Here is a 20731-nt window from a genome sequence, read left to right on the forward strand (position 1 = left end):
TTTTATAGCCTATTTTGCATCAGAATGGGATGTTTTTGCATTACAGTATTGCTAGTAGTGCAACACAATTTGAATGGTACTACATGCAAAGTATAACTTCTTAATTTTTTTGTTGATTTAGGGATGACCATTTCTTCGTGACATTCTTTGAGTACAAATCTTTGAGTACCTCAGAGTGGGACAGTAGTGGTCCCTGATGCAATTTCCTGTGTGTTCAGGGCATACACACAGACACGCAGAAAGTATTGATTCGGCTGTGCGAATCGGTTCTTTTGAACAATTCGTTCCAATGAACCGGATCAAAATGAATCAGTGGTTATTCTACGTCATCACGTTGTAGACTCTAAGCACATATGTAGCACACATGGCATTTTATTACCTTTTTCCAGATTAAGTTCAATTTGTTGAGAGGCATGATTCAGTTTCACCAGTTCAAACATCAAGTAGGCCTAGATTTTGATATGTTTTTTGATAAAAGTCTCCTAAACGTGTATTCAATAGGCTACGTTTTATTTGTAGGCTATATCCAATTACATTTCTGCATTAGGTTAATATACTTTTAGCTCAAATATTAGTTTTTTTCCTTATTTTCATCTCATTGCGAATCGTTCTGGGTGCAAATGATTCATTTTAAAGATTCGACTCAATGGAAAAATTCATTCTCGAATCGGACATGGCCAGCAGACAGGGGGTTTGGCTCCCGGCGTAATCGGACCCCAGCACTCGGCTCTTTAAAGGAATAAACTAAAGGATGAATTTACTGAATGAAGAACCGCTGCAACGTCTGCTGAGCTCAGAGCAGGACTGGAAGCTCTAAAGACGGCGAGACGGATAATGAAAGGTCTGAAGGAGCGACTTTTGGAAACGTTTACGAAGTTTGGAGGCGTAGCGCAGCGATGTGATGTGATCTACCAGATTTGAAAACATTAAAGTGTAAATCTCGGGCGGTCAAGAGAAGGACAGTCACAAGGTAGGATCGACTGTGGGTACATGGGGCCAGAGAATACTATAGTTTGACTCCGGTTTATTGGCTCATATGGCATGTGTCATCATGTTTAATGTCTTCATGCTTCACATATCTCAAAATGCAGTGTTAGGTGGGATGTTCAGAGGGTCCATATATGTTAATGTTGACATTATCCAGTCTCACACACCTGTGGGTTATGCCCATTGTTGGCCAAAAGTAATGCCAGCAGTGCCTACATGTCCCATCATTGTGTTTTTAGTAGTCGGTGGTTAATGTGGGTGTATGAAAATGTTTTGTGCCGCTGTTTGTTAAATAAACAGTTAAGGAAGAGCAACGATGCAGTTTGCAATCAGCCTTTGGCCACTCGTGCTGTTACAGTTAATAAAACAGACTATAAAGTGTTTCTTGAGAGTGTTTATGTCTGTAACATTCCCTGTGCATGTGCATTTGTGCTCACGTGGAGTTTTTGATTATAATGAATGAGTTAGATCACAGTGTGACCTCACACACACCCATCCAGGACGAAAAAAAAAACAGTCATGAATAAACGCCTATAACTTTTATTCTATTCCTTCTCTCTTGACACTTCAACATTATTACAATGCTTGCAAAATAGAACTGTTGATATTATTTAAATGCACTTCTTCTACATGTTTTCAGTTTTTTATATAAAATATTTATACTTATTTTGTGTGTGTGGCATAAAGTAAAAAAAAAAATGTCTAGCTGGCATAACTGTTGATTGTAAAGAAAGCAATGTATTAAAAGGCAGTAATGCTTAATATTATTTCTTGAAAAATAAGCAGCTTTAAAATATAAAATATTGTAAAATATTGTTTAAAGTGTTCTAAATAAAATGATATATATTTTTAAACACGTTGTCTACAAAATCAATGTGGTGTAACCAAAATGTATGACGTTATAATTGTTTGTCAAGATCAATACATCTTTTAAAATATTAGATATTTTATATAAATATAAATATAATATATTTATATTAGCATTTTGTTCTAGATTTTAGGATTGTCTCAGACTTCTTTATCATTTATTGGAACTTTTATCTGTCAGCTTATAGCCTTCAGGGTCCATTCTCATTTACAGTCGTGAGCAAAGTGACGTGACACCAAATGGCATTTAATTTGTGTAAAACCAAAGTGTAAAACCTAAGCTTACCTAAAATAACTTCTTGCATGCACTGTTATTTTCTTCACCAAATAAAGTTTTCTCTTCAGCTTGCATCAGTCAATGCTTTCTAAGGGAGGCTGCGGTGTGTAGGTGATGTTTACACCTCAGCGTGGAGGAATGTCATAGCCTATATTTACAACTTCAGCTGATAATAAATGTGTGGCCAGTTTACAGAAGCATGTTATTAGACTGAATACAAAGCTTCCTGTAGACCAGAGAAGAAGAGTATTGGAGGGATGAGCTGCAGGAGATCTATAGCTGTTAGGAACTCTCTGTGATTCGTGTAATCCAATCTATTTATACCACTAAATGGGTGTTGTATTCAGCAGCAGATGTTCTCACCCCAAATATGACATATCTGACGGCTTAGGCTGTGGTGATGTGCTATATTCAGGAATGGCTTTTGCTGTCATTGATGGCTGTTGACTCACAGTCATCTTATGTAGCTGTTTTATGGTTCAGTGGCATGGTTTACTAGTATAAGCTGCTTTATCTGGTCTTCTAGACTTGCCAGATCCTATATATGGTGTAACTGGTCTTCTGGTCTGACCAGCTGATTTAATAGGGCCTAAGCCCTCTTTAAAACCAACAAAACTGGCTTGGAGATGAGACAATGTCATTTTATTTATTTATGTATTTTTATTTATTTATTTATTTTATTTTTTTACCAGAAACCTTGGGAGGAACCAGCCTTCTCAGACCTTCTCATGAGTTGTATTGTTTAAATATTTTTAAAGAGGAGTACTGTACAATAGAGTCAGAAAGCACCTGCATGGTTTAAGCTGGTTTAAATAGTCTTCCAGCCAGGCTAAGCTGGTCTTAAACTGGTTTAACTGATCTCTTTGCCTGCCCAGCTGATTTAAAAGTACCCAACCCTGTCTAAAACCATAAAAACAGGTTTGGAGAGCAGACAGCAACATTTAAATTCTGTTTTTCACCAGAAACCTTGGGAGGAACCAACCTTCTCAGACCTTCTCATGAGTTGCACTGATTAAAGCTTAACAGACAAGTACAATAAAGCCAGAAAGCATCTGCATGGTTTAAGCTGCATGGTTTAGATACTGTAGTCTCTGTGCCTGGCTAAGCTGGTCTCAAGCTGGTCTAATAGGTCTCTTTGCCTGACCAGCTGATTTAATAGTACCCAAAACCCCTTCTTAACACCAACAAAACAGGCATGGTGAACAGCTGACGACAGTTACATTTTTTTTTTCTTCTCAGACCTTCTCATTAGGTTAAAGCTCTACAATGGAGTCAGAAACCATCTGCATGGTGGAATAAATCCTATTTTGCTGTTTTCTATAGAACAGCTACATAAAGTTAGTCAAACAGACATTCAGACGTCCAAAGCTGATGTTATGGGTGGCACAGACACCAAATGGAAACTTTGTTGCAGGCTGAAACAAAAGATGTCAGGCTCGGTTAAGTTGCGTGTGGTGGCCTTTCTTTTGAGATATATAGTCTGTGCAAGAGCAAAGAGTTGGAAAGCTCACAGACTGCTCGCTCCAACCTGTAATAGCTACAGTACTTGAACTATTCATTCTGACAATCGCACACGCAGACATGAAATCATATAGCCACACACATCGGTTTTTATTTGAATATAAATGCAGCAGTAATAGGACTCAAATGTCGCTGATTGCCTTCAAATTGTGTTCATTGTAATGGCAGAAACACACTTGCACACACACACACACACACACACACACACACACACACACACACACACACACACACACACACACAACATGAACACACACACACACACATGAACACAGACACATGCTTTTTGTCACATGAGCAATTCGGATGAGATGCCAAAGTCTTGGAAAACCAGTTTGGTCTTGACAGAGACAATCCAGAAAAACAACAGAGGGGATTTCACACGACGACTGTGCGATGATATCATTTAATCACCTAATCGCTTAAATCACCGCAGCTGCACGCTCAGCAGAGACCTAGGGTGTGTGTACGCGTGTGGGTACATAAAATAGAGTTTCAAAATGATATTCATTTCATTGGAATAACAGAGGAGATTTTGTTTTATTAAATGATGCACCAGAGACTTGTCCTGGTTTCCCACTGGCCTTTTATGACCCACACACACATTGCTGTTTTTTTCATTTCACATTGCTTTTTTAACTCTTTCCACTACTACACTTAACAGAGATCATATTCTCTGATGATCAGTATATTGGGTTTTGCGAATTTCGTGGCTTCAATTTGACCATGGCCATGAATTTTTTTTTTTTTTTTTTTTGTACTTAAATTCAACCAAATTTCCATAATAAAAAAAGATACTAAAGAAGAAAATCAAATGTTAAATGTAAGAACTAAAATATTACATTTACATGAAATATTAAAAGACGATAATGAAGTTTAAAATAAATAAAAATAAAAATTACCACCCCACCCCAAAATGAAAATTTTGTCATTAATCACTTACCCCCATGTCGTTCCAAACCCGTAAAAGCTCTGTTCGTCTTCGGAACACAATTTAAGATATTTTGGATGAAAACCTGGAGGCTTGAGACTGTCCCATAGACTGCCAAGTAAATAAAAAGGGGTCAAGGTCCATAAAAGGTATGAAAGTCGTAATTAGTACAATCAGTATGCTCCATCATGCGTTCAATACTTGGTTTTTGTGAAGTTTATGTGGAAGTGAAGTTGGACAGTTGAATTATTGATTATTGTTTTTTTTTTTATTTTTTTGTTCGATTTTTTTTCTTTTTTTTTCTTTTACAAAAAGTGTTCCCGTCACTTCATATAACCCAGATTGCACGTCTGATGGCAGATGGAGTATTCTGATGACTTTCATACCTTTTATGGACCTTGACACTGTTATTTACTTGGCAGTCTATGGGACAGTCTCAAGCCTCCCGGTTTTCATCCAAAATATCTTAAATTGTGTTCTGAAGATGAACAGAGCTTTTACGGGTTTGGAATGACATGGGGGTAAGTGATTAATGAAAAAATTTTCATTTTGGGGTGGAGTATCCCTTTAATGCATTTTTCATATTACATTTTTTTCACTAAATTAACACACGGATTAAGAGTGATATTTAGTATTGGTAGTCTGCATAAAATTTATAATAAAAAAAATATATACTGTTTATCATTACAGTAATAATCCCTTCCCTCCTGTCAAACAAGCCACGGGTGCAAAATGCCTTGTACCTCACAACATTAACACAGAGGCTTCAGGGGCAAATGGATTATTTGCATGTTGCTGTCAAATTTGGCAGTACAAGTCGACGTGGGATGAGCTTGCAGAAACATTGGCTCAATTTGACCTCTCTTTCTGATGGCCGTCCCGGCCTCTTCCAGGCTCTGTTTCCCAAACCTCAGGTTTTAACTTCAGTCAAGTCCATACATAACTATACAGAGAGTTATGGCGTTTTGGTCAGCTTGTGGAATCTCTCTGTGTGCCGCTTCTGTAATTTGTCAGTAGGGCTGTAGTTAAGACCATGCTAATTGCAGAGTGCGACATGGTGCAGTTGCTCTGCAGTTTGAATGTCTGCCGTGCCGGAGACTTCTGGTGTTAGACTGTCTCATTTACCATTTCACTTCCAATGCCACAGCCATGGCCATAACCAGGGTTTGAAAATGTGTGAGGTCTGGGGTGGAATTGTGGTATAATAACTCCTACAAATACAACTCATTATAAATGCTAAACACTTCAAAAGAGACAGTTATGTATGTTTGTGAAAGAAGTTCTCTCTGTTTTGGAGGGATGAACATTGTTAAATTATACCATATTTATAGCATCAAAATGTAATACATTACTATGGCTAGTGATAGTGCATAAGTACTATGTTTTTGATAGCATTGATAATAATATAACATACGATAATGTCATGATGTTTTTTTGCGTTTGCCTTACCAATTGTGGTCTGGTTTGAGCAATAATCTGTCCGTGGGCTTTTTTGATTACTGTCAGAGTTGAAGTGCTGATGATGCAGTGTTGCCAGATATTGCTATGAAAACAAATAAATCCGAAAAACAAATAAAAAATTAGCCAAGATTATTTAAAATCTTTTGCAAATAAGATAAAGATACTGCTAACCCTAAACCACAACTTCTCACTTTATTAATTTTCTGAAATTGCAAATTAAGTGGAGAAGACAAGTCCAGAGATGCTTGTAATAGCTGGATCTGGCACTGCACCCATGCCATCACTCACAACTCTCTCAAGCCTTGTTTACTCTGCCACTGTTTCGCAGTGATCATTTTCATACCATGGACGCTAAACATTCTTGCAAACTGTCTAAATTCAAATATACATGCAGACACTCGTATGAGGAGTTTTAAACTGCAAATTAGTCATTCAGAGAACAAATTTTATTTTTGAACTTGAAAAATTGACAGAGGTCAGGACTTCTGTGACCTCATAGCTGGCTACAGCATAGCTTTCCTTTATTGTCTGTTACAAGGGCCGTTATATTGTCCAGAAGTTAAATGTTATGGTTCTGTAGTCTGTCAAAATCATCTATTGTTGGGACATGAATATTTGAAATGTTCTCTTTTCTTTTGTTGTCCCACATTCTGCATTGTTGCTTGTAGTTTTATTTTTCCCACTGTCTGAATAGAGATGTTATCTTTAGCCATTTTCAGAGTTCGAGGTTAGTGCGCTTTTATGGCAGGGTACATTTAAACTCCAGTAACAAGATGATTTACAGCTCATACACCCCGACGCTTTGATTAGATACATCACAGGATTCTGAGAGCCTTTCTCATAGCAGTTGTGCAAATCTTACTAAGGTCAGTGACATAAGCGAGTCTATGATAAATAAAAGGGAAAACAAGTAATAAAAACTTTGTTTAAAGCATACATGGCAAGTTCTCAGAAATGTACACTTTATATTCATGGTTTATATACAAAACTTCAAGTTTGTCATGTGGTGAAACCAAACCATCAAATAAAAAGTAGTAACAAATTTCATACTTATTCATTTTCTTATATTAAAAATATATATATATTTAAAAAAAATCTATTTCAAGATAAGATACATTAATTAATTAATTATATATATATATATATATATATATATATATATATATATATATATATATATATATATATATATATATTATTTATATTATATTATATATATTATTTTTTTATTTTATTTTTTTATTTTTTTTACAAGCAATGAATTTATTTATTTATCCATAAATATCACTACCTTTTTTAGGAGTTAAACCGCATGACTTTTTAAAACCTGAATTAATCTTGCCTTGTCATATAAAGATCAGATTATCGGACATATTGATGCACTGTCATCAGCCTCTCTATCATATAATTTTCAATATTAGTTTTATTCTGCATGTTTCTGCATTTTAGGTGCACTTCATGACAATGATTTGGCACACATTAATGAGCATCGATGGGGTTTTGTTAAAATATGTTTTCCACCAAGAAATACAAGATTATACAAAACAGGGTTTCTTTTGAAGAATTTAATTATTTAAATAATGCCAATTATAAAATCAGGGCTGTTGTAGCACCAGGCAGTTGTACAATCAACATTTCTGACTTAATTGTATTTATAAATTGCATTTCCAATGTATTTTTTAATAAATTAATAGATAGCACGAAATAACTGACCCGCTGTAGCTTCACAGAAGTTACAAACTTTTAAAATGTGAGCTACAAATGATCGCATGTCGGCTTTGTACAGGTGAAAATGATCAGTGCTTTTCACTATTCAAGAGCTTGTCTCCTTTGAGCCTCCACATTCTTTATCCCTTTTTCAGGAAAAGAGAGAGAGACCCCCCCACACACTTCATATTGGTAATGGGACTGTCATGCAGAAAGACTCCATTGTGTGGGCCAGGATCTTGTTTTTCCATGGGCCTGTAATTAAGAAGGGATTGCTTGAGCAGGGATATTTAGGTGGCTGAATATAGGGTAGAGATTGCTTAGGCCACTGGATAACTGTCTACACATGCATAGCTGGGCTTACCCCATTCCTACAGCCTTCATACGATATATGCATGTGCATATTAGTGTCTACTGTGTGTATGTAGAGAGCGAGAAGGTAGCCTTTGTTAAACTGTGTCATCTCTATGAGCTCACAGCTCAAGGTTGCTTTTAAGTGGTTACCTAGGTGATGACTAAAAAGTGAGCTCTTTTGAAGGTAGGGAAACAATAAAAGAGAGGTGAAAAGAAAGCCCTGGCCCAGAGCGTTTACCACTAGACCTGTGATGTCAACAGTATGTTCTTATCTTATGTTAAATGTCAGTCTTAGATCATCAAGATATTGGCCTCTTTTTCATTAGACTGTCTAATTGAATTAAACTCCAGTCCCTGAAACATACAAAAAATAAAAAATAAAATAAATCAAAGTTCCTGTCAGTTATAATATTAAGTAATGGTCCACCAATATGGAGTTTTTAATGGCTAATACCCATTCCAATTTTTAGAGAGCAGGGTGGCTTATTGCTGGTAATGCAGGCATAATACAACTAAATGGTGATGAATGGAAGCCTCTTTCTGCCTTGGAATTAAAAAATAACAAGTTAATTGAGACTTTATCTTTCTTTTCAAAATTTCCCCTTATTTCTGTAATTTAGGATGTAACGATTAACCGCGAGCCGGGTCGAAAATTGATTCAAATATTTGATGATTCAAATCGGTTGAGATGCCAAACAAATCGTGATACAATTGGAGTTTATATGAATGTATCTCTGAGGAGAACTGACTGTCTTTAGAAAAGTTTATGTGGTATTTTCTTTTCATCTCGCCTCTCTATAATGCATATTAAAGCAGCGTTTATAAGCGCAGCGCTGCTTTGTTTACAGCGGTAACCCAGGAAACACTCATTGCTCATTGCTGTTCATAAGTGCCACCTGCTGTCAGAGAGTGAATCTGCATCTCATTAAGCTCGTCTGCTGTTTAGTTCAGATGTGTTTTATGTAGTATAGTTTCACAAAACTAAAGTTAGACCATTCTGTTTTTGCTTCAGATTTCGAGATTATACAGTCTAATTTAGATTAAAAACTACTCATGATGTATGTTGCATCTTTTTTTAGATCATGATTAAAATCCAGTGGTTCCCTCTAATTTTAAATGGAAAGATCACAGACAAAACTTTAGTTTGTTCAAATTAAGAGATTTATTTTATTTGTGTAACTTACATGTTTGATCTGGGTTTGTTTTAAAATTTCAAATTAGCTTTGTTATATTTCAATTTCACAAAGAAATGTGAAACAATAGCCTAATAAAACGACACCTTTTCATTTACTGTACAATGTCTTCAATCTCATTTTGTTAAATGAATCGTGAATCGAATCAAATTGTGAGTTGAGTGAATCGTCACATTCCTACTGTAATTGCAACTTTATTTCTCATAATTGTGACTTTGGTATCGTAATATTTATTTGGTGTTATTGTGAAAGTATGTCTTGTAATTGCAACTTAATTTTTAGTAAATACAACTTTTTATCTCACAATATGACATCATATGCAACTTTACAGCTAACTAGGGGTGTATTGACAAAAAAAAATCTTGATATTTTCCGGAATATTATCGATAACAATAATTAGACAGTATTTTGCTGTGTGTATTATTGTCCTGACATCTTAAGGACTAACGTGGACAGCTGACTCCTAATGTTTTTGATATTCTTCATATTCTGTGTGGTGGTCAGTTCACAGCAGTGATAGAAAGTAGCAAATCTTTTTCAATGAGTTTAAATAAAGTTTTACCTTTTACAGGCATTTTTACCTTTATTTAGATGTTTTTTGTTGAATTTTTTTTTTTTATGGTTATTTTTTTTTTTATTTAGGTTAAAATATTTTTTTTTGGATTTTGATAGGCAATTTTAGTCAGTATCAACAAAATGTATTTTTGCAATGCAGAGGAAACACAGAAGCTGCATCTGAAGTTGCATTTAGATGTATTTGCACACTGTTTAATGCAGCTCAGAGGGACATGGAATGATTTAACTTGCAGTTACAAATGCATTAAAATGATTTAAAAACAAAAAATGCATGAAAAATGTTTTATAAACAAAAAATGAAAAGATACTTTAAATGTGAAATTAAGACCGCAATTAGGTGGCAGCAAGTCACTAGGTACATCCCAAATTGCGTATTTAAGGCTGATTTATACTTCTGCGTCAGACCTATGTTATAGCCTTTATGCAGTAGAATATGTGTCAGTTTTCATTTATACTTCTGCGTCTTTCTACACGTCCGTACATGTCTGTACATGTACCGCTAGTCTGCAGTGTCCACGGGCATGTTGCTGGTGTAACCCGCAGTACAACAGCAAAAGCCGAAGAAGAAGCGGCTCGTCAGGGAAGCATTATAGCCGTGACGGTTGCAAATAAATATCAAATCATTAAATCATTATTTAAAACTACAAAAAGGAGACAACAATGGAACAGGAGAAGATATGACATTCTTTCAGTCTCCACAAGGACTTGTACCACAGCAGATCAACATTGTTTGTCGCAGAGAACTACTGATGTATAATGCTATGTAGTATAATAAATAAGACACTTGTTCTTTGCTTTGTTTTTTTTTATATAAGAAGGTGTAACATTAAAATATATTAAAGTACACATTATAAACACACACCAAACTGTTTGATTTTTGGAGAGGTGCACATCAGGCTACAGCGTAGGCTGTGCATCTATGCGTAGGCTACGGCGTAGGTCCGACGCAGAAGTATAAATCAGCCTTTATGCACTATTCTATGACATTTTGTCATATGAATAGTGCGAGTAGTGCATTCACACTGAAAATTCCAAAAAAAAGTGCACTTTAAATCCCAGGATAATGCACTTAAATAACTGAAAAAACGAAGTGTGGAATGTTGGACACTTCACGCACTGAACTGTTGCAGCTTTAATTAAACTACGAAGAGGGAGGGGCTATCAGACTCCGATTATGAATGACAAAATAACCTTATGTAATTCATACACTACATGGTTGAGTACATAGTGCATAAGTAGCTACATAGTATATGAGTACATAGCAGGGCTATTCATTTGGCGGCCCGCCAATCATCTTCATCCGGCCTCGGAGAAGAGTCGCACATGAGCCTCAAATTGTTTTTGTTCTAATTAGTTTGTCCACATGGTGGCAACTGACAACACTATTTTAAACGAGTATAATGACCGTGCTATCAGTCATATCTTCTAGCGAGAAATAGCACAGAGGCTGGACAAAGTTGATTGTCAAATGGAGTTTGAAAGGCTGCGTGTTCGACTTTCCACATACGCTGCTGATTTCGTCAAAAATATCTTAATTTGTGTTTTGAAGATGAAAAAAGGTCTTACGGGTTTGAAACGACATGAGGGTGAGTAATTAATGACAGAATTTTCATTTTTGGGTGAACTACCCCTTTAAGTTGTAAAAATAATGGCTTTCAATTATACTGTAATGTTGAAAGGCTATAATTATTGGCTAAAATTGAGGGAAAATGAATTTAATAGAGATATCAGTAATATTATTGGTAACAATGATACATCATAAAAGATGCCATTAAACTGAATTTAAAATATACCATCTTTATGTTGTTTCTTCATTAATTTGGAGGTTCAATGTTAAATTATGATAACATAAATATATTAATATGCAATTCATCGCAATTAATTACATAAATGTGTTTTTGATTAGTTATTTTTTAATCGATTGATAGCACTAATGTAAACCTTTCAAAGATGTTATCGTTGGTATAATATTTGTTTATTTTACAGCTGAATGTGCATTTCAATTTAATTTCTTGTTTTTTAGCCCCCCCCCACAAAAAAAAAAGATATTGGGATGACCGCCCCCACCCGGCCCCCTTCAAATTTTCAATTCGATAATCTGGCCCTCAAATTAAACTAATTGAATAGCCCTGGTGCATAGTGTGTAGTGCATAATTTCGGACGCAACTACTGTTAATAAGTAAGTCATAGCGATTGAACCGAATAATTTAAATGGTTGATTCATTCAGGAACGAAACATGTTATGTTGTTTAGTGATGCAAAACAGTGCTGTAGTTCTGTTTGGAATTATTTTTGTTGGCGAAATAGAGCAAAAACAGGTAATATGGTGTCTAAAACATAAGGCTCTTAATATTCACTTGTTTATTGTACTGTTGTATAAAATCAATATCACATTTGTAATGCTGACTCTTAACGTGATATTAACTATATATGAAATTATATATATATATATATTCTGCCCCTATATCTTGAATCTTGTGTTCATTCAAAATGTATTTTAATAGACTGAATCACGCAGTGAAAGAACACACTCTAAATGGGCACACGCTCTAGTCTAACATACTGGACTTCATCATGTCACATATGCATCACTCTGTAGGTGTGTTTTGTTTTGTTTTGTTTTGTTTTTGTAATATACTCAATAATGTCAAATCGCACATTGTTAAAACAACAATTACGATAACAATATATTTTGCACACCTCTACAGCTAACAGTATAAAAATATGTCTTGTAATGACTTAATTTCTCCTAAATATGACTTTGTATCACAATGTGACTTTATCTCAAAATATCTGTGTATTTATTTATCATAATTGTAACTTTGTAACTCACAATATGACATATATCAATTGTGACTGTTTCTAATAATTCCAACCGTATATCTAATAATTAACAATATCTAACAATTATTTAATTCTAATTGTGACTTAATTTCTCGTAAATATGAATTATATATCTTATAATTGATCTTATTATTATCTTAAAAATGATTTTAAACGTTATCATGCAATCCCTCTTTTTAGTTTTTACTCTGAGGCAGAAACATGCTTCCATGCAGATAATATCTACACAGCTGTGCTAAAATCCAAATCATGGAAAAGAAGAATATCAGGTAATTTAAAAAATTGGGATGTCAGTCCTGGAAAGGACTGGAAATTATGCCAGTTATGCTCAATTCTTATGTTTCTTATGCTAGAAATGGCCCTCCTTTATTGCAATCTCTATAAAATGTATTTTCAAATACTTATTCAATAATCAGGAATGACATTACAAGGTGACTTTTAATCTTTATTGAAAAGGTCTTGGCAGTTCTTTGGTCAAAAGGCGTGGGAACCCTGGAAATGAAGCATTGGAAACAGAAAATATTAATTTTCTGTGTACAAGGCTATTGGTAGATTTTGGAATTGATACAAGGACAATTATAAGCCAGTCAACTGTCAGATTAATTGGTCCGACCTGTCAGTAGGTCACTACTGTTAAGGTCTGGCTTTGGTTTTGATGGGCTTTCAGTCTTTTTCTAGATGCACTGTCTTAAGGACAATCTAATTTCAGTAGACAGTTCATTCATTTTTTCCCCTCTAAGCCCGGGTCCAAGGTCCCATCCATCCATTGCAGGCTTTAAGGCAAACCTGTTAACCCAGTCTATTTGCCTTGCATGCATGTAAAAGTTCATTGTGTTATCACTCCACCTGACAAATTTCCATCACTGTTACCTGCAGGTTGGCAGCCTGGCACACAGGCACAGATGGCAGAGGTGATGGAGGGTGTATCCACGGCAGCAGTGCACAACAGCAGTGTGGACTGGCAAAAGAGATGCATCGCCCTCGAGAAGCAGCTCATGAGGTTTCGTCTGCAAGCTGGAAATATCCGCCACCTACTTGCTGAGAGGGTAAATGAGGGGTATTATGGGTAACACAGGGTCTACAATTCTCGCACTGTATTTTAGTTAGGCATATTGGTTTATTTTATGTACATTTTGCACTGCTTATGTATGCACAAGTTCATCTAGCCAAAACAAATATCAATCCCCTTGAATTAAACCGCAACAAAGCCATTTTATTTGACAGTGAACATCACATACTGTTTAAAGTCAGATAATGTAGTAAACATGGTTTGCTGCAGGGCTGCATCTCATGACTTGCACAAGAGCTACTAACTAACAAGAAACCAAAACATAATACTACCTTTCTATTTTTTGACATTTACCATGGTATTTTGAAGTACCTAGGTTGCACCATGTAAATACCATGTTTCTTGAACACTATAATCATTCAGTACCATGATATATTAAAGCACCGTGGTATTACCACTTGATACATCACTGTACTATGGTACCACCAAAGTACTGTACTTTGTTTTTTTTGTTTTTTACTGGTGGTACTGCTGATTCTTTTTCTTGTTAACTTTAAAAAAAAAGTATTTTTCTTCAATCACAGTGGAACAAGTTACTTAGTTTCTCCTCCGTTCTCTCTCTCCTTCCTTCTTTATGGTTTGGTCATGCTGCATTGACCACAGCATTTCGTCTCGCAAGAAAAGGTTAACTGTCAAACTTGGCAGACAGCCCTGCAGGGAAAGTCGGGGGGAAACCACTGACTTGTGTGAATGCTTGAGTGGATATACAGGTGTGTGTGTCGTTGTGTGCGTTTGATAGACGAGGGATGGATTCCTTTATTAATTACCAGATGAGCAAAAGTAACTGTATTTTTATATTATATAAGAAAATGGTGTTGCTTGTTTGTGGCTGCTTTGGTAGGATGTTGTGAGTGGTTGCAGAGTTGGAATGCACCGATACTGATATCATATCGGGTATTCACTATAAACAACATTTATTTTAAATGTCAAGCATACACAACTTTATGTAAAGCTAAAGTAAACTAGCAACCTGTACATCTCTCTCTTGCTCGGCACCAATACAAATGTGTGCATATTTTGTTTTCTTTACGTTAATGGCATTATATGAGTGGCTTTGGAATATAAATCGCAACATGTTTCAGATTATAAAAAAAAAAACATGACTATTATATTTGTTATACTATTATATTTATTATACAAAATTTATGTATAACGTTCCCTGCATTGTTACAAGAAAATATCTTGTGATTATAGTACTGAGGCGCTGCAATGGAGCAGCTGTAATGTGCTATTAAACTAAAGATGAAATACGGTAGAGCAATAAAATTAATAGTGACAGTAACAAAAGCTTTTACAAATGGGCATAATTAAGTGTGAAAATAACTGAAGGAATATCTTAGGGATGCAACGGTACCATTTTTTCAGAACCGATCCGATCTGATACCGAAAATTCTGAGTATCTGCCGATACCGATCCAATCCGATACAGGTGCAGTTTTTTTGTAGAATTTCAATGTAGAATTTCTATACTTCTCTGTGTGGACCTGATCATTACTCTTTTGTGTGTTAAAGGCAATCTACTACATATAGACAATTTCATTTTAATGAAAAATAACAAATGAAAAAATATGTAATCATAATCTATGTCAAAAATACTGTTATGAACTATGTTAGTGAATAATTCAGTAGCAAAAGATACTCTAAAAAAATCATGGGTGCACAATAATTTGATAAAATCTAGTGAAATATTTTATTTACAAATAAAAGTCTAAAATCTGGTAAAATGTTACACATTGCTCTTTGTATTGTTGTAAAATGCATTCATGAAAAAACAAGAATATACATTTATATAGAAAACTAAAATATGTTTCTTTTAAATGGAATAAAGGCTGCAGCATATGATAGATAGGACAGAATAAGAAGGGCTGTTAATAATCTTTGATTGCACAAATAAATATTATAATACTAAAGGTGCCAATATAGAGCGGCACAGTGCGCTTATGCGCATCCCGTGCCCAGAATGATGAGCTTGAAACAACACAGAGTCACAGTGCGCAGACTGCGCAGCCCTCCGAGTCCGCATAGAAAAGTTAGAACAACACACATGCTACTCTGCTCGTGTTCATCTTTAGTTCTCTCTTCACAGCAGTTCAGTCAGTGTACTATTTGAGTAAATGAATTACTCTGGGATATTGGTTTATTTAGACTCAGAGGGAGTGTCAGCCACGTTAAAAAAGTTAATAACTTAAGTAATTTGTGGATTAATGCTCACTGGAGACGCAAACCGTTTCAAACAATTCAGTCCGATTTGGTAAACTGGTTCAACTGGTTCACTAAGAAGAACTGGTTAAATCGAAAGATTAGTTCGCGAACCGGACATCACTAGTGCAAAGGGAAGAGATATTGATACATAGTGTATTAAATCTATGCTTTAGTTTATTGAGCCTTTTCTTTGAACAGTTTTAAAACTCAGTTACTGTGCACTCTTGAAGAGAGTTTCATCACTTTGACTGTAGTAACGGAACGCTACACGCAGTTTGATTGCTGAATGGATGATGACAGACAGCCGCAGCGGAGAGAAGAGTTTATATGAACTTGAATTTAATGACTTCAATATTAATCTGTACCTCACATTGAACTATGGAACAGCTTCAGAACACTTGAAATATAGTGCACAAGCTTTGGTGCTTTATAATGTTTTTCTGCCTTTCGTGGGGCTCAACAATAACACAGAATAGTATACACACAATATGGGATTTGGATCGGTCTTGTATGACTGATACCCGATCCGCAGAAAATGCCAGTATCGGAGCAGATACTGATCCTGAGTATTGGATCGATGCATCCCTAAAATATCTATTTGCTAAATGAACTAAGCCAACTAACAATCTTCATATTCTTTTGGTTTCTGTACCCAGAAAAAAATACAAATGGCATGAAAATACAGGTATCTGTACTCTGTATTGGCAAGTACCAAAAATAAAAGTATCTGTATCGGCCTTCTTCTGAAAAAAAAAAAAAAAAAGTTATCGGTGCATCCCTATTGCAGAGTATTACTATGCGGCTGCTAAGATGTTCTAAGTGGTTGTTAGCATGTTGCTATGCATAAAGTTGGTTTAACATACTTTGTCTGGAGGTAACAAACCTTTCTACTCCAGGGGCAAAATATTTACTTTCAAACATAATGTATTATTATTCAGGTCGCTATAAACTTTTTGACTTTAACTTGCTTAGCAAGATTCTTCTTAAACATTTGATCTGCCATGATAGCAGTTGACCTGAAAGAGAAAATTGACTGTAAAAGACATTTAGGCTAATACATGCTGTAGCGCCCCTTGTGGTAATACTGAGAATGCAAAGCGTCTTTGTGTGAATTGTAGTCAGACATATTTCGTATCTCTCCCTCTCTCTCCCTCTCTCATTCAGATCGTCAGATCAGCTCCAACAAACTGTTCCATTTATACTTATTTTCACATAGCAATGAGAAGCGTTATACATGGAAGCACGTACGGTTGCTGTGATTTATTAAAGCATTAATCAGAATAAAACCGTATATTAAAAGTTAACAGAAGCCATAGCATTTACAAACAACAGCGTATCTAAAAGTATGAGACAACAACAAACAAACAAACATACCATTAAGAGCTGTGCTTGCACAGGTTCTGTACAATCCTCTTCATTAATATTCTCTGTGTCTTAATCGGGCTCAAATTGTTTACAATACATCCGGAGCACATTCTTGAGCTTGAGGGGCAGGATGTTCAGACGCGCTTTAAGGGATGGTTTAGCGAATCTTAACACACTGAGCCAGCTGACCAATCTCAGCCCATCGCATATTTCTGAGCGAGGAGCTTCATAATAATAGGAAATAATCAAGCCGTTTGTCAGAGAAAGGACAGATCAGTGTGGAATAAAGGTAAATTATGTGAAAAATAATGTGTTTTTAAATTAAACGGAGCGTGAACACATGTTAGACTGCACCCCATAAACACAATCAAGCCTAGAAACAAAAACAGTCAACCACCCCTTTAAAGATTGCTTCATCTGGAAAGCATCTGCTGTGTACAGACATCTTTCAAAACATCAGTTTTACATACATTTCACATTCTAAATTATAAACATCTTAAAGACATCTAAATGTCTAATTGACATCTGATAGGAAACATCCTATATGTATTGCAGATGAGCAAACACTTTAAAAAATATATCTTGCAGATGTAAATGCAGACGTCAAATAGACATCTCTTTGATGTATTTGTGCTATCAGGGTTGTTTCATTAAACACACTGTAGAATAAACATCTCCTCACATATAAACATTATCAGATCGGTCTGTAAACCGTGTGTGTATATGCTCTTCTTGATGTTAATAAGTACGTCCAAAAGCAACAACATCAGTTTTGTTTTTCTTTTCGGTCCAAGAGGTAGGTCTGTTGTGTTTTTATATCTGTGGTGTTGCCATTAGGGTATTTACTGTCCAAACACGCAGACCGCAGGGACATTAAGTCTTGAACGGCTCCCAAGAGTCCTTCATCAGGTTTCTTCCCACTCTGGTCATCGCTCTAACAGCCTTTCGCTCACCCTGACCTCCACACTCTCCTGCTCTCCCATTCTTTCCAGCCTATCTCTCATGCTGGATATCGGGGCTCAGTGTCTCATGGGTTTCTGCTTGTTTTGTTGAGGAGGACAAAAGAAAGTGTTGAGAGTTTGCTGCTGGTGCCTGTTTAGGAAGATTCATACGCTTCTCATCTGCTTCTCTGGGCGACGTTCGGAGTGTTTTACACATTGACCCATTTTCCAGAGGAAAAGCTTGACACAGAATAGTGTGAGGGGTGTCTCATTCTGGCGTGAGGGAATACTTTTTCCATTCTGTTCACGTACACATGCCCTTTAGTTGAAAAGTGTGTCCCATTGTAGAATGAGATGAAAAAAAGTAGGCTATGTTCAAAGAGCACACTACCATACTACACATACTGTTTCTGCACAATATAATGTGTACTGTGCAAAGTATATAATAGAATACCAATGTGATGTAATTTTTTTTTTTTTTGCCAAACCTTACAGTATACATCAGAGCACACTACAGTTAAAACTGTAACCCATAATGCAGTGTGTTTGAATGAGGGTGACTTAAGTAATATCCACCAATATTACAAAATATTGCACCACTGTGTTTGAGACACGGACAAATAAAAGTGCTAAAACACAATATGTTACTTCCGTTTCACTTATGTTGATGCGCTGAGCCGCCATATTGGATTCTAAAGTCTTGGTTGTTGCGGTTTCTCTGAGTTTCCAGATTGGAACTCTGACTTGAGAGGGCATTGCAGTTAAAATTTTCATGCTGGAGCTCATGGCAACACTAATTGGCTGATGGAACCACAAGATGAAGAATCTCAAACCTTAAATTAGCAATTAACCTCATGCAACAAAGCATACAAATTTGAAATGCATTGTTGCATTATACATACTGTTGCACATACTGATTTTAATTGGCAATATTTAATGTAAAACATGCAGTAAGCAGTAGGCTATGCATGTTTTCCGTTCTGAAAATTGTTACTAATGTCTTTTTGTTTACTTAAGTTGAAAGTGTCAGATGTAGTTGTATTTCAGTTCTGATCATGTTGATGTGACTTCACACAGAAATGATCTCGTCTTTATGTGAGATGTGAGTACCACATGTGTTTGTATTTATATTGGAAAGTAGATGTAAAAGATTCAGTAAGTTGGTCCTCATGTTGGATTTGGCCTAGTTATTCATGCTCTCTATAGAACAGTCTCGTTCCTAATGAGCTCCCAGACAGGAGGATTAGGCTGCAATAGCAACAATACTTTCTTGCTATCGCTCGCTTTCTGAAACCCACCCAATCTCCATTCTGTCATCTTGCTCTATTTTTAAATACGCCATCCCTTCTTCATTAGTCTTTACTTTCTTCCATATTTCACTCATTAATTATTGAGCCATTGGTTGTTTCAGACTTTTAGTGTCTATGCCTAATATGGTTAATCATTACATTTTCAGGCAGTAGTTTGATGTTTCTTCAACAGTGGGAACTGCACATTTTTCACACTCTCATTAGTTTATAAAAAGGTTGAAGAAGCTCAGCTTTATTGTAAAAAAGGTAATGTTTTAATAAGAGACCGATAGCAGATGGATGCTATGCTGGTGATTTCCACAGTCATTAATGCATAGTTTACATTCTCTGCTTCCATCTGAAGCAGTGAAGTCAGCTCGTCAAGGACGTTTTGGAGTTCAACCAAGTAGGAAACCTTCTTTGCATTTTCCAATAGCAACTGCAAGAGAACAGTTGTTAACTGTTTCACATACCTGGTTGTCCGATGCCTGAGCAGCTGCCCTGCCCCCATCTGTTTAACCTGTGGCCTGTCATCCCAGTCAGCCGTCAGTCCATCCTCAGCATTCTTCTGAATCAGGATGATACATTGTGTCTTGGCATTGGTCTTAATCTTAAGCTCAATGTTAAGCCATTTATTTGAGCTGTTTGAGTAATGTTTTTAAACTAGTGCTGCAAAATTCACGCTAATGCAGTGTTTAAATCTATAAACCTGAGTCAAAATGATTCCATGTTTAATTTGACATGAACAAAAACAAGCTGTGAGGAACAGAAGTGTTGTCCATTCCAGTTGTGAAGTTACCATTTATTTATTGATCATTCAGGCCAAGAAACATAAAAAAACCTAGTTATCTTGCTAATGATCATTCTAACTCAGTAGTTTGAAAGACTTTTGTTGATGTGATATTTAATTCTGACATGACAACAAAGTTACAGTGGGGTGGAGCCCAATAAATATTGAGAACTGTTGTTTTGCTAGTGCTGTGATCATGTTAAAGATCATGCTAGTTCATTTTCATTTATTTACTTATAAAGCACAAATAAACACAACAATAGTTGACCACTGTGATGTACAAAAGAGGAAAGGTAAAATAAAAAAAATAATAAAAATAATACACTAAATCTGTTAAAATGTGACCAAGTATTATAAT

At 35.7% G+C, this 20731-nt stretch overlaps 1 protein-coding gene across 1 annotated transcript in view; it reads left to right on the forward strand.

The window, feature by feature from the left end:
• Positions 1 to 336: 336 nt before the first annotated feature.
• Positions 337 to 20731, forward strand: part of LOC109064633 (pleckstrin homology domain-containing family H member 1-like) — a 49694-nt gene continuing 29299 nt past the window's right edge. Inside the window, exons 1-2 of the mRNA XM_042773396.1 lie at positions 337 to 970; positions 13595 to 13764. Coding sequence (XP_042629330.1) covers positions 13621 to 13764 — 144 coding nt within the window. The 5' untranslated portion in view covers positions 337 to 970; positions 13595 to 13620. The remainder of the gene's footprint in view (positions 971 to 13594; positions 13765 to 20731) is intronic.

This window comes from Cyprinus carpio, chromosome A17 (genome assembly GCF_018340385.1).
Source record: "Cyprinus carpio isolate SPL01 chromosome A17, ASM1834038v1, whole genome shotgun sequence".
NCBI classification, from domain to species: Eukaryota; Metazoa; Chordata; class Actinopteri; order Cypriniformes; family Cyprinidae; genus Cyprinus; species Cyprinus carpio.